The sequence below is a fragment of the Akebia trifoliata genome, chromosome 3 (assembly GCF_017979445.1).
Source record: "Akebia trifoliata isolate Shusen 1 chromosome 3, ASM1797944v1, whole genome shotgun sequence".
Lineage (NCBI taxonomy): Eukaryota > Viridiplantae > Streptophyta > Magnoliopsida > Ranunculales > Lardizabalaceae > Akebia > Akebia trifoliata.
This window is the reverse complement of record NC_141377.1, coordinates 50,274,194-50,287,281: the sequence shown is the minus strand read 5'-3', so window position 1 is coordinate 50,287,281 and position 13,088 is coordinate 50,274,194. Positions and strand designations below refer to the sequence as shown.

At 35.8% G+C, this 13,088-nt stretch overlaps 2 protein-coding genes across 3 annotated transcripts; one reads left to right on the top strand and one right to left on the bottom strand.

The window, feature by feature from the left end:
* Positions 1-153: 153 nt before the first annotated feature.
* Positions 154-5,586, top strand: LOC147407722 (GTP binding protein). The gene is made up of 6 exons (XM_086436437.1): positions 154-413; positions 3,023-3,083; positions 3,174-3,309; positions 3,431-3,758; positions 4,646-4,771; positions 4,864-5,586. Exons 1-6 carry the CDS (start codon positions 308-310, stop codon positions 5,343-5,345), a joined length of 1,239 nt encoding a protein of 412 aa, XP_086292563.1. The 5' UTR covers positions 154-307; the 3' UTR covers positions 5,346-5,586.
* A 1,213-nt stretch (positions 5,587-6,799) lies between these two features.
* On the bottom strand, positions 6,800-12,006 carry MCD1 (multiple chloroplast division site 1). 2 transcript variants are annotated; one of them, XM_086436441.1, is made up of 5 exons: positions 11,835-12,006; positions 11,488-11,694; positions 8,730-8,896; positions 8,138-8,525; positions 6,800-7,365 (listed from the first exon to the last, which is right to left on the bottom strand). In XM_086436441.1, exons 1-5 carry the CDS (start codon positions 11,910-11,912, stop codon positions 7,162-7,164), a joined length of 1,044 nt encoding a protein of 347 aa, XP_086292567.1. In that variant the 5' UTR covers positions 11,913-12,006; the 3' UTR covers positions 6,800-7,161. The 2 variants fall into 2 exon arrangements, with proteins under 2 accessions (XP_086292567.1, XP_086292566.1); XM_086436440.1 differs by having other exon boundaries at positions 11,488-11,739; positions 11,835-12,005.
* Between the last annotated feature and the right edge of the window lie 1,082 nt (positions 12,007-13,088).

Sequence of the window (13,088 nt, the reverse complement as noted above, 5' to 3'; positions counted from 1 at the left end):
CGTGCTGGGGTGACACAAAGGAAGATACAAGGGTGACAAAAACTCATGGTGAGATACAAGTAAAAAGCATCTACGGTTATGTGCGCCATCACATCATTTTTTTGTCGCCTTTGTGTCATTCCAACATTTTCCTTTTTTTTTTCCCCGGCTAGGATCACCGTTATAGGATTGAGAACCGGTCCGAGTACCCGGATAGGGACCGACCCATTATGACTTGACACCTCCACACTCTCAACTCTGAAGAAGTTGACACGAGTTAGAAAACACAAGGATCCAGGGTTTTGAAATTCCCAAATTCAAAGTGTCTATGGGAAGAGAAATGGCTCTGCAACTCGATAGTGTGAATCTGGAGAACAGGCCTGGGATCTTTATGGTTGGATCCCCCAACGTTGGCAAACGAACTCTTCTTTCCAGTAATCTCTTTGTTCTATTCTTCTTCTTCTTCAATCAGTGGATCGAGATCAATCAAATTGATTGATCGATCAACAAGCTTTAAAATTTCAGATATTTTTGTGTCTTTGAATATTATCTGTTGAATTTTCTGTAATTCGGTTTCTTTAATGTTTGATTTGCATCTCCATTGATTTATCTATGATCCAGTAAGATTGTAGTTGCTATTAGGCGAGTAAATGAAATGTTTGATGTTTAGGGTTTTCTGAAATTCGGTTGATAGAATTAATAAATTTGTAATTTTTAGGGTGCTTTACATTTTGGTGGAGATTTTAGCTATTAATGTCCAGCCTTTGATTATGGATTGTTAAAACCATAGAATTGATCAAATTTGGGGAATTTATGTTTTTCATTGTTCCATTATTGTAATTCAATTTGATTCGATTCAGTTTCTTGTTGTTTGATTTGTATCTCCATTCGATTTATCTATGATCCAATGCGATTGTAGTTGTTGTTAGGTCAGTACATGAAATGTTAGATGTGTTGGGTTTTCTGGTGCAATAATTCTGAAATTCAGTTATTTATTGAGCAATCTTAGGTTGATATATATAGGGGGTTTACATTCCTGTGAAGATTTTAGCTTTAAATGTCCAGCTTTTGATTATGGATTGCTAACTTAAAACCATAGAATTGATTGAATTTGGGGAATTTATGTTTTTCATTGTTCCATTACTTGATTACTCCTGCCACTTTGCGCTTGTGTTTATGGTGAAACTTGAAAGTCAAAACTTGAGTTGTGATTGTCAAGAGAAAGTAATGGAGTTTTAGTATGAAATTTATTAGTGAAGCTAGAGACTTGACATACTTTTGTTTGTTCTGGTTGAATTAAAGGAAAGGGTGTTGTCGAAGAAAGCAAAAGTGACCTTCACTTATTATTTCTTGGCCATCTAAATATGTAATACTTGCAGAGACATTGTGTTTGAGTAGGGTTAAAAATGAAAATCATACACGATCAGTTTACTTTTTTATGTCAATAGATGATGACTTGTAAGTTAATGTCTCTGTATCTATAGCTAGGTTTGTGTTTGGAGATCTTCCTTTTTTTGTATAAGGGGTTAGAGTTTTATTTGAAATGCCAGTCATGTATAATATAGCTACTTAGAACGTGGAATTAATCTTCCATATCCTTTTGGTAATGCAAAGATTTGTCCTTCATTAGTTTTGTGCTTCTGGTTTGATGTCTTAAGATCCTTCTCTTTAGCATTTATATGATTGTCTTCATGTTTTTTACTTTTAAAATTAAAATGATATTTAAACCAATCATTGACGTTAAAACACACTCATTAAGTCATCAAAATACAATAAAAATCATATGGACTGTGGAAATGAAGATCAACAACATTCTACTATATACACGTGCAAGTATCACGACAGGGAAAAATAATTGTACTCTACAGGGAAATGAAAATAATTACATACTTTGTAGAAGACTTACTTTAATGGAGAACTATTAAGTATTGCATTCACGTGTTGATGTATTTTTATTTTTTGAATAATGAATAAATTAATAATATATTTAACTAATTAAAACATGGATAATTGTGTGCATGCTTATGTGAACATACTAATATCCTTAAAATACATCAAAATAAGATGATATAGATATTTGAATAATCATAATCCATTTATACTAATTAACCAATATTATGTGTAATTTACAAGTCCTTCCTATAATCAATTTATAATTATTAACATATTCACAAGTTTTTATCGATATTTTTTGAATTAGTTCTTTTCAAAATAACATATTTCAATCGAAGTTTACCCTTCACTGAAATATTTCCCCCGAAATCTTGCATTTTTATGCCTAAAATTTGATTATTTTGGTCGGAACTCACTATTCACCAGAATATTTCGTGAAATGAATAGTAATTTCTATTGAAATATACAAAAAAGAAACTGTCAGCTAAATTTTGTGCCAGACATTGTGTGTATATATGTATATGGGTAGCGTTCAACAGCCAACATTTTGTCCTATGTGGGTTAAAAGTTTCGGAATGGGCTGAATTTTTGTGAGGATGCTCTCCTCCTCACAAAAAATCAGTCCATTTCGAAACTTCTAATCCATATAGGACAAAGCATTGGCTCCCTAACATTGGCTGCCGAACAGAGAGAGAGAGAAACTTCCTTCAGGAGGATGTGAAGAAGCCATCATCCCTGAGTGTAATGTATTGTGAACATCCTTACAGGTTTGTTAGAACTCACTGTGGGAAGGACTATTTCCAGCAAGGTGATCTTTTCTGTCAAGATTGACACGCACTGTTGTCTCCCCCGCCCCTTTCGAACGGTAGTTTTATTTCCCTCTACACACACAGATAGGGTGAGAGAATCGTCTCTTCTGGTTGTCTCGTGGGATTTACAGTTGTACAAGAGAATCAACTATTGTTATTTTTCTAGACCTTAACCATCTGCCATATACTTTTATGTTGTCCAAAAGAATAATAGATTGGATCACTAGGACCTTGTCCTTCGTCCTACGGGAACTTTGGTCTGACCCATGCGATTGTGGTTACTCATTTGACTTGCTAAATGAATCCCAGAAATCTCATCTTGTGATCTTATGTGCTGACAGGGTTGCTATCTGTGGATTTTGAAGAGGCCTCTGATTCATCATCTGAAGTACTTTGCTATGGGTACATAAATTATGAATAATAGCCATCATACTTCTGTTTAAAATGAACCAAGTTTGTATTTATGGCGTGTTTTATGTTTTCATTGAATAGGTGGACTATTGATACCAAGTATTATACAGCTGATGTTTCTATATGGATGGCTCATCTTGATGATGAGTTTTCTATTGGGACACTGCCAATGTCTAATAAGTTGGAGGCCTTGGTGATGGTTTTCGACATGAGTGATGTTAGCATCATAACTCCCATCTTCTTTTCTTTCCTTTATCTTTGGGATTTAATTTCAATGTGTGAGAATCTGAAATTGGAAACAAACTGATGGTTTTATCTTTCTTATGCTTTATTGGCAGCTATCATCATTTGCCACTCTCCGGGATTGGGTTTCTCGAACTAATACTCAGAAGTTTGACATATTATTGTGCATTGGGAACAAAGCAGATCTTTTGCCTGGTCATTTTGCTCATGCCGAATATAGAAGACGCCTGCAGAGGTGTGGAGAGTCCTTGAATGATTCTCATCCAGCATTCTTAGATTATGGAATTCTGGAAACTGAAGGAAGTAGTTTGTTGGGGGATGAAGAACCATCTTGGGAGCTTAGGAGATCGTGTTTGGAATGGTGCAGTCAACACAAAATTGAATACATTGAAGCTTGCGCATCTAATGCCGACTTTGACAAATGTAAGGCCCACTTGTACAAGATTAGCATTGAATTATAAGCAGTCACTTTTCAATTGCACTTCAGCATCATATTTTTCTCAGTTTTTTTGGTTCCTAAACATGAAGTTTTTACAAAATAGGGGAAATATGATTTACTTACTTGATGGTAGAATATTTTGTATGCATTGTCTTCAAAGATTTTCAATTTTTTGTTCACCTTTGAAAGAAATCAAAGTGATAAGCCGAGTAGACTACCCTAGGTTTGCCAACAAGGGGTGTCAGTATCAACATTTGATGAGCACTACCTAGGACGTTCATTTTCTATAATCAACCCATTTGAATTATCTTAATGATCTGATCAATCATATTCTTTCCTGTTTGAAATTGAAACCTTAAATCAAAGCCTCTTTCTATATGCTCATAGACATAGTACATCCATACATCATACATGTTTAAATACATGTCAATACTTGTATACATACGTTATGTTCCAGTGAACGTAACTTCTACGCATTTTTTTTTAATAGTTTGTGTCAACACATGCTGGCAAATTAGATTTTGGGTTGTATTCATCTGACTTTTATATTTAATAATTAATGTTTTTGTACGGCCTTAATGACATTCAAATTTTCAGAAGTTGGCATGCCACAGACTTGTCGACACCTTGACATATGCAGTGTAAGTGTAGGTGTTGTACAGTGATACTGTGGGGGGAATATTTAAATTGGATTCAATTTATGCGTTCTGTTTTTTCTTTTCCTGTTTCATTTTTGGGAGCTTATATTTATGTAGAAGTTTCAAAGGCATTTTCTACAATGGTACTGTTCTTTTGGAGTTGTTTCTTATAAATAGCATTTTTGTTACAATGTTTTTCTCATGGAATATGATTAGAAGGGTGCTTTTGGCAGGTTTGTCCGTTGATGGGGATTCACAAGGAATGGAACGACTCTATGGAGCTCTTTCTGCTCATATGTGGCCTGGGATGGTCCTTAAATCTGGAAATAAGTTGGCTTCACCATTCCCACCTGAGCAAGGTTTCACCCCCACTCCCTTGATTGATTTCAAAACCTTTTGCTAATTACTCGGATTTTTTTTTTCTAAATGGTTTTATCATCCCCTGTTATAGAGTTGTCTGAAGAAGAATCTGATTATGAGATTGAATATGAAGTTTTATCTGCGGGTTCTGCTGATCCATGGGAAGAGACAGAAGTGTGGGTTTCTGCAAATGATGCAACAACGTCGACTGATACAAGAAGATCAGTTACAGAGAACGCCACAGTGAAGGATCAAAATGGAGAACAAGAAATGAACAGCAACACAGACAATATGCAACCATCAACCTCTGAATCTGCTGGAGTACAGGAAAAGTCTGAAATGGAAGTAGTTTCCAAAGACAATGAAGCAGACAAAAGCACGGAACAGAATGGGGATAATACCCATTTGGGGTTCGAGGATTTGGAACAGTTGATGAATGAAATTGGGAACGTGCGTGACAACCTAAGGTTGATGCCTGACTTCCAGAGGAGGGAAATGGCTGCGAAGCTTGCCATGAAAATGGCTACAATGTTTGAGGATGGCAGCAGTGACAAAGAGGGATTTGAGTCTTAAGTCAGGATTTTTATGGTAACTGAAGTTCCATGATAAGTTCTGCAGCTCAACATCCAATTATGCATGCGGTAGGAGAGTTTATGTTATCGCCCTATTCATATGTGACTGGTCAAACAGGTGAGCTTTCCAAAAAAATGCAAGGATGTATTATTATCATAGTTGTCACTTAAGCTGCAGAAGCTAGTTTTTAATTTGAATGGTCAAGATCAGTGCTCGCATACGGCACCACTTCCACAGGTAATACAGGGATTAATTAAGAATAATACTGGTATGACTTTAAAATTCATATGATTCACACTTTGCTGCTGATGCGGATGTATGTACAGAACCATAGATGCTTTTCATCGAGATACAAGTGAAAGGCATCTATGATTCCATGTGCACCTCCGCGTGAGCAAAGTGTGGATCTTAATGTCACTCCAGCACGACTCATTAAGTATTGGCTAGTTGAACCCCCATTCGGTGTGGAAGTCGTAAGGTACCTTGGAAAGTGATGTTGGGCCATATTGGATTTCGGAGATATAAGTGGGTGATTTAGCCATATGCACCCCCACCCGGGCGGGGGTGGGTGTTTGCGTTATGGTGGACATTAGAGAGACCATGTGTCTTCAAACTGATGACATGCTCCTTTACCCATGTCTACTTTGAGATATGCTCTCATCTTCAACACCTAGCCTTCTCCCCCGAAGCTGTCATTTTCAACCCTAGGTTTAAATATTTTCTCTCCTTCAAGCTTGAGATTCAATCTTCGACCATCAAGCACAAGATGGGATTTTTGTGGAAGTATCAGTCTAGATGGAATTTTAGGTAGGAAAATCAAGGGTTTCTACAAAACATTGAAGACGATGGAATGATTAGGATATAAATAGTTTATCCTAAAAATGAACAGTTTGAAGATGAAAGTTTTTTACCCCATCTTCAACCTTATGATTCTCTCCCTTCAAATTTCATGAAAAAAAAAAGGATTTTGGAGAAGTAAAATCATGGGTTCAACAATACATTGAAGGCATAGATTGAATAGGTTAAAATATTTTCATCCTTTCCAAACCAAATCACTATCAATAAGAACGTCACTAAAAAGTACTTTGATGCAAATAAAATCCAAGATTCTATAATGACAACATGAAGAACAAAAATAACAAGGATAGACCACTAAGAAAAGATCAAAAGAAGTGAATTTGATTAAAAATATGGCCCTTCAAAATGATAAAATAGGATAAATGTCGTTGAACCCAATAGTAAGGATAAGGTGTAAAGGATCTATGACTGACGATTTTAAATGTAAATACAGTAACAATGAACCTCCAATGTCGTGGAGCCATCAAAAGCCATAACAGGTAGTTTCCCAAAACTATAATTACATATATATATACAAGGAGAATTACTAGCAGTTAAATGCATCACTACATTCAACCCTGCAGATTGACACAAAACAGAAAATCAACCCCTTTCAATGAAAAATATTTCCCAATTTTCGGGGTTAAATCCGTTCAATGGCAAAGATGTTTTTACACAACGCAGTGGGGAGGGGGTAGAATAGGAAAAAGTGTGCAGCCAACACCTGGAATAAATTCTACAACCTGTAGCTATCACCTATTAAATTGGTGGCAAACGACTTGGTCGGCACAAATACTTCAACAGGACTAGTATTGAAGAACACTGACTAAACAACTACATATTTACAAATCATCCTCAGCAATTTTCATTTGGGGCCTGTGCTGTGGCTTGAATGGTCCTCAAAAATTTGTGCTTCTTAAAGAAGCTGATTAATCGGGACACAGCACATCACTAAAGAGAGGAGATCAAATAATGCACATTATGGTTTCTGCAGTTCCTCCGAAGATGTATTGTTTTCAAAGGAATTGGGGGGCCTATCAGATTTGGCCGAGCTTGAATTACTACCTTGATTCAAAGGGGGCCTCTGTTCTGTGTGCTCATGAGACTTGGACAATGAGTTGAACGGTCTAGCAAAATCCCTTGCATTACTAGGGTCGATCACCAATTTATCCAGTTTTTGCTCCTGAAAGCACAACATAACAATAAAAAAGAGGCCAGAGTATGGGTCTTTATTCTACCAATTATGACCCAAGTTTTACAACAGTGAGATAAGTCCAAATTTCCATTTGTACCTATAAAAGAAGGTGGGTTCCTATCCACTAATCCACTATTGTTAACATGACCACACACTTGAACTGAAATATGACATGACCTTAGAATTGAATGGAGAAATAGGATTCATTCAGCTGTCCCCAAAATTTTGGGCCAAGGTTTTGATGATGATAAGCCTTGGGAAACATAGGTTATGAATCTATATATACACTCACAATTTGACATAAGCAGGTGTAATTTTCTATGACATGTAAAATGGAATTGCACTGTCGAATGTGTGAGGTGATAGAAGTCTCTATTGAAATATAACGATTTGTATTAAATGAAACAGCTGATACCATATCGTTTTTTTTTATTAACCAAAACATTCAATCAACACAACATTTTGAACTCAGATGGATGGTGATCACTGTAAATATCATGGCATTTGGTGCACAAGCAGACAGACCTTTTTGTTTTGACCATCTAAAGAATAAAACAGATCAGCTGGTTCTGATCATTGAATAGGATTTGGTTTTTGGATTTAGGAGATCCCCTAGGTTAGACCCTTTGGATTTAGGGTTATAATCTCTTGCATGTTTGCACATCTGATATTCCATTAAATACTGCAAATACTGTCTGTTATCTAACTAAGATATACTATTTGCTCCACAAAACAAGGCAAAGGGTTTACCAATACTTACATTCTGTAAAGCCTCTAGTTTCCTCTGCAATGCTTCATGTTCGGCCTGAATACGGAAAGGAACACCATTCTTTTGATACACATTGTTTTGAGCCATGTCTTCGTCAATGTCACTAGCAGTAGTAGCAAAGGGATGGTTTGCTGGAATCCACCTGACTGTATCAGGGTCGACATCTGGGGGTATCGAATCCCCTTCCTTGATAAACATTGTTGGTCTCTTCCACTGGTATGCTCGCGACCGCCTCTTCTGATGGTGTGATTGTTCCTCTTCTGTAAGAGTCACTGGGGCAAGCCGATAAACTTTTCCACACATTTCAACGGTTGAATTGCTCTTACTGACCTTCACCAATGGGTTATCGAAAGGATCATCATACTTGAGAGGTGTTGAGCTGTGGACAAGAACTTAAATATCACAATATTGTAAATAGTAAATATTAATTTAAAACCGAGCATGGAATTATTAAAAATCTAAAATATTGGAAATGCCAGTTATACATCAAGAAAGTTAAAACTGCATTCCAAGCAGAAGTTACCTATATAGAACAACCAGGAAAAAAGAAAAAAAAGTGAAGACTATGGCTTGAAGGACGTACATGCCTCTCCTATCAGATCTCAGCTGGCCTCGCTTAACAAGATCAGCAACCGAACCATGGTGGTTGTACCTTGACTTCCTAGTCACATACTCTCTTACAGCAATTATTAAAAGTGGAATTGCAATACATAACCCGACTGCAAAATTTGTGCCAACCTGACCTTTTACCTGAGGTGCAAACAAAGTCTAGTAATGTGAGCAACTGAGCATACGTTTAATATCTGAACGTTACAAACTTAAAAGCTACAACACTAAGGAAATTCAGAGGAGTCTGCATCATTGCAGCAATGTGATAAGAAAATGATAGTGAGTTTAACATTTTACAACGGCTATTGCTTGGGGGGTTTGGAACGAGAGAAATAACAGGGTGTTCAACAGTAAGTCCAGAAGTTCTCACGCGAGTTTCTTGGAGATCTTGGGCCTGTTATATCTTTGGTCCAAGCAGAATATAGATTTCTGGGAGATTACTTTTGATGATTTTGTTTTTAGATGGAACTCTTTATGTAATCACTGATGTTGCATTTTTCTTTTCTTTGTTGTTCTTTGTGAGGCTTTCTCGGTCTCCGTGTTTTTTGTCTCCCCCCCCCCCCCCGCTTTTTCAATATATTATGCTTTTAAAAAAAAAACATTTTAAAAGAAATGTGTTTCAAGTAGAACCTAAAATTAGCTGCCAGTTATAAGTGGTATGGGGCTTCTGAAGCGTCATACCAATCCCTTTCAAAGTAGCAAGGAGGTTTTCTTATGTGGCAGCTATGGTTGCAAGCCCAAAAGGGTCCACTGTTTTGATACCTCACTCTCCTCCCATAAATTAAGTTTCAGCCCAACAGGATATGGACATTTTCCCCTTCCTTTATATTATGGGAAGCGTTCGGAGGCCCAAAAGAAAGCCAAACAATTTTCAAAATATGGCTTAGAAGTTTCGGAATGGGCAGATTTTTTTTACGAGGATGATCTCTTTTAAAAGGGTTAGAAGTTTCAGAATGGGGTGATTTTTTGTGAGGATGATCTCTATGGAAAAAGTTTTGCACAAAGTTTGGCTCTCTGTAGGGCTTCCAAATGCTCCCTTATATATATGTTTGAAAAAAAATCCTATGCAAAGACAAGTTTTTTTTTGTGAGGATGATCTCTATGGAAAAAGTTTTGGCACAAAGTTTGGCTCTCTGTAGGGCTTCCAAACGCTCCCTTATATATATGTTTGAAAAAAATCCTATGCAAAGACAAGTTAGTGCCTGACACACAAAAAATTTGTAAGATATATTCATTATCATCGTCAAACCCTTAAAACCAAAAAATTTGGGTCAGTTGAATGATTTTTGTTTCTCCATTTTTGTATGTAAAGCCATGTCTTACATTAATTCAAGTGTCTTCAAATTCGCTCTCACTACCTCAATTCACATTCTTTCTTGTCTTTCTCTCGCTCTTGTAAAACCTTAGATTTTCCCATTTCTCATCACTGGAGCTATAATTGGTCTTCTGCACATGACCAAACCATCTCAATTGGCTTTCCCCTAGTTTAACAAATATTGGGGCTACTATTACGATTCCATGTTTGGATTCTACTTTACTCATTCCTAGTCTTTCCACTTGTCTACATCAATATCTTCATTTACTACACTAAATCTATGAATAAGTTGTTGTTTGATTTCCCAACATTCATCTCCATAAAGCATAATCCACTTTATTGCCATCTTATAAGTTTCCTTTTAATTTGATCATGACGTGTCGGTCACATAGCATCTAGAAGCACACATCTACTTTAACCAATCAGCTCTAATTTAGTGGGTAACATCCTCCACAATATCTCCATCCTTAGGGATAATAGGATCAAGGTAACAAAATGGTTGATTTAGAGTATTTCCTAACCACCAATATTTACTAGCACTTGCTCTCTACAAGGATTGGTACTGAAATTGCACTCTACATACTATGCCTTGGTTCTACTTATTCTAAATCACTAGGCTCTAAAGTACCTTTTCAAAGTTCTGGTTTTGCGCTGACTCTCTCTTTACTGATCAATTAACACTCTGTTTGCAAGAAATATAAGCCAAGTAACATGTTCCTGAATATCCATAATTAATTCATTTGAATGGAATCACAGTTAATTCATTTGTAACTTAAGCAAACACGTATGGACTCAAAGACAATCCATGGTGTAAACTGATTGTTATCAAGAACTCATATTTTCTCATTACCACTTGTTCTTATGCTAGTTATAGCTTTCATACTTTCCTAAAATAATCACTAAGGACTCCTCTATTTTCCAATAACTCGATTAGTCGATGCATCTGTATAGTTCATTGCATATGTTCAGAGAAATATTTTTTTCCAAATACTTTAGGTCAAGTTAAATTTGTCCAAAACTATTTAGTTAATCTAAATGTATACATATATGCTCTCACTTCCTCGATCCATGGCAATTTTTTGGTGTTTCTCTTACTCTTTCAGAATCTTCAAATATTCTCAATCGACCTTTGCACATGAAAGAACCATCTCAATCGACCTTTCCATTATTTATCAACTAATGGGCCTAATCTTACTTTTTCACAAACACGCCTAACTAATTTTATCGTTCTTACACTCATCAATCTGATCATCCTAATCTCTACTAGTAAGATAGAAAAAATCAAAGAAGAAATATCAATAATTTTCTTCAGCATTTGTTTCTCTCAATCATAAACTACTCATTACTAGCACACAAAAAAAGAACAGTGAATCTTTAAAAGAACAAAAAAAAATTAAAAAACGATAGAAAATCATACCAAATAAAGAACAGGTGGGAGAGCGCCGATTGTTTCTCGCAACCTGCTAAACTGATTTCCAGATTCCAAGACATCTCTCTCCATCTTGACCTCGTTATTGTTCGAATCTTCCGAACTACAACACACTACCACCAGAGATTTCTTCTCCGGTTTTCGAGAATTCCAGTTTAAATAACTAGAATTAAAGTGAAATTTTGCTCTAAATCCCTGCGCGGTAGCAGAGATCCGATGATTCGAAAAGTAGATTGGAGGCTACAAAAGAAGATTTATAATGAAATTTGATAAATAAATATAAAAAAAGAGATGAAATTTGAAGAAATGAAAGGGAGAAAGATGTGGTTTTTTACCTGAAATGAAAAAGATTGAGATTGCAGAAGAGAAACAGAGGTTGAGATCGACGCCATTGAGGCTACAAATATTCTCATCTGTGTTCATTAGGGATAGAGTTTCGGTGTGGAAGTCGGTCTCCCCATCTCACATTCTCTGAGTCTCTCACTTCTCCTACAAGACCATAGTTGTTATAACGCGCACGATGCGTACATTACCAATCGATTAAGAAAAATGTCACGTGTCTCCCACGTGGTTTGAATTTTTCTGGGCTAAAATCTATTTGTTGGTTTATGTCTTATAATTTTATAAAATTAAGCTTCTCGAACAACTCAATATGTTCAAAACTATCTATTTCGGGCTAATCTAAGTTAGATGGTCAAGCTCGAGTTAAGCTGGATTAATGAGTTTAGATTTGATGATCAGATTGAGTTAAGCTCGGATTGAGGATTTCACCACTTGAATTGAGTCCCATCTACCTTCCAACCCCTCCTAAGTTGCGATCTTTTAACACCCAAAACAAACACTTAAAAACAAAAAAATAGAACATTGGTTTTGAGTTCGAAACACTTACTATCAAAACCAACGTTGCAAATTCTCATTGGGTACCCAAAAAGAATAACAATTAATTTTTAATGAAAAAGAAAAATAGCTAAGCTTTAATTCCTCAATTGATAATTGATAACCATAATAAATTCCTCGACCAAATCAAAGCTTTTTGAGAAGAAAGCCTACAAAAAAAAAAAATCTTTATGTTCAAATTTTAGCTAAAAAATATATTAACTACCATTAAAAAATAAGTCACAAGTCAAACAAATCCATTCTATTAATAAATCCCTAAGATGGTAGCAGGGATCAACTAGCTTACTTGGTAAAATCTTTGGCGACTTGAGTTCAAATCCCACCAGCATCAAGCTACTGAACTCATTAAAAACAGACTTAACAATCCAATAAAATAAAAATAAATCCGTAAGATGGCTACCCAACGACACCAATAGCTAAGAAATACAGATATGTTGGGAATCAGTACATATTTCATTACCAATCCATTAATTAAAAGTTTAAATTTATACAACCATTTCATTTGAAGTTCAAACTTCAATATGATTTGAAGTACATTTTCTCAAAATCTTTTTTACTTAATCTAAAGATCCATTAGTGCCCTAAAAGTTTGATAAATTGGCAATAATTTGATCTATGAACTATGTCCAGAACAATTGTAATAAGTCCTGTTAATACCCATAAATCTTAAAGCAATACCATAACATTTCATG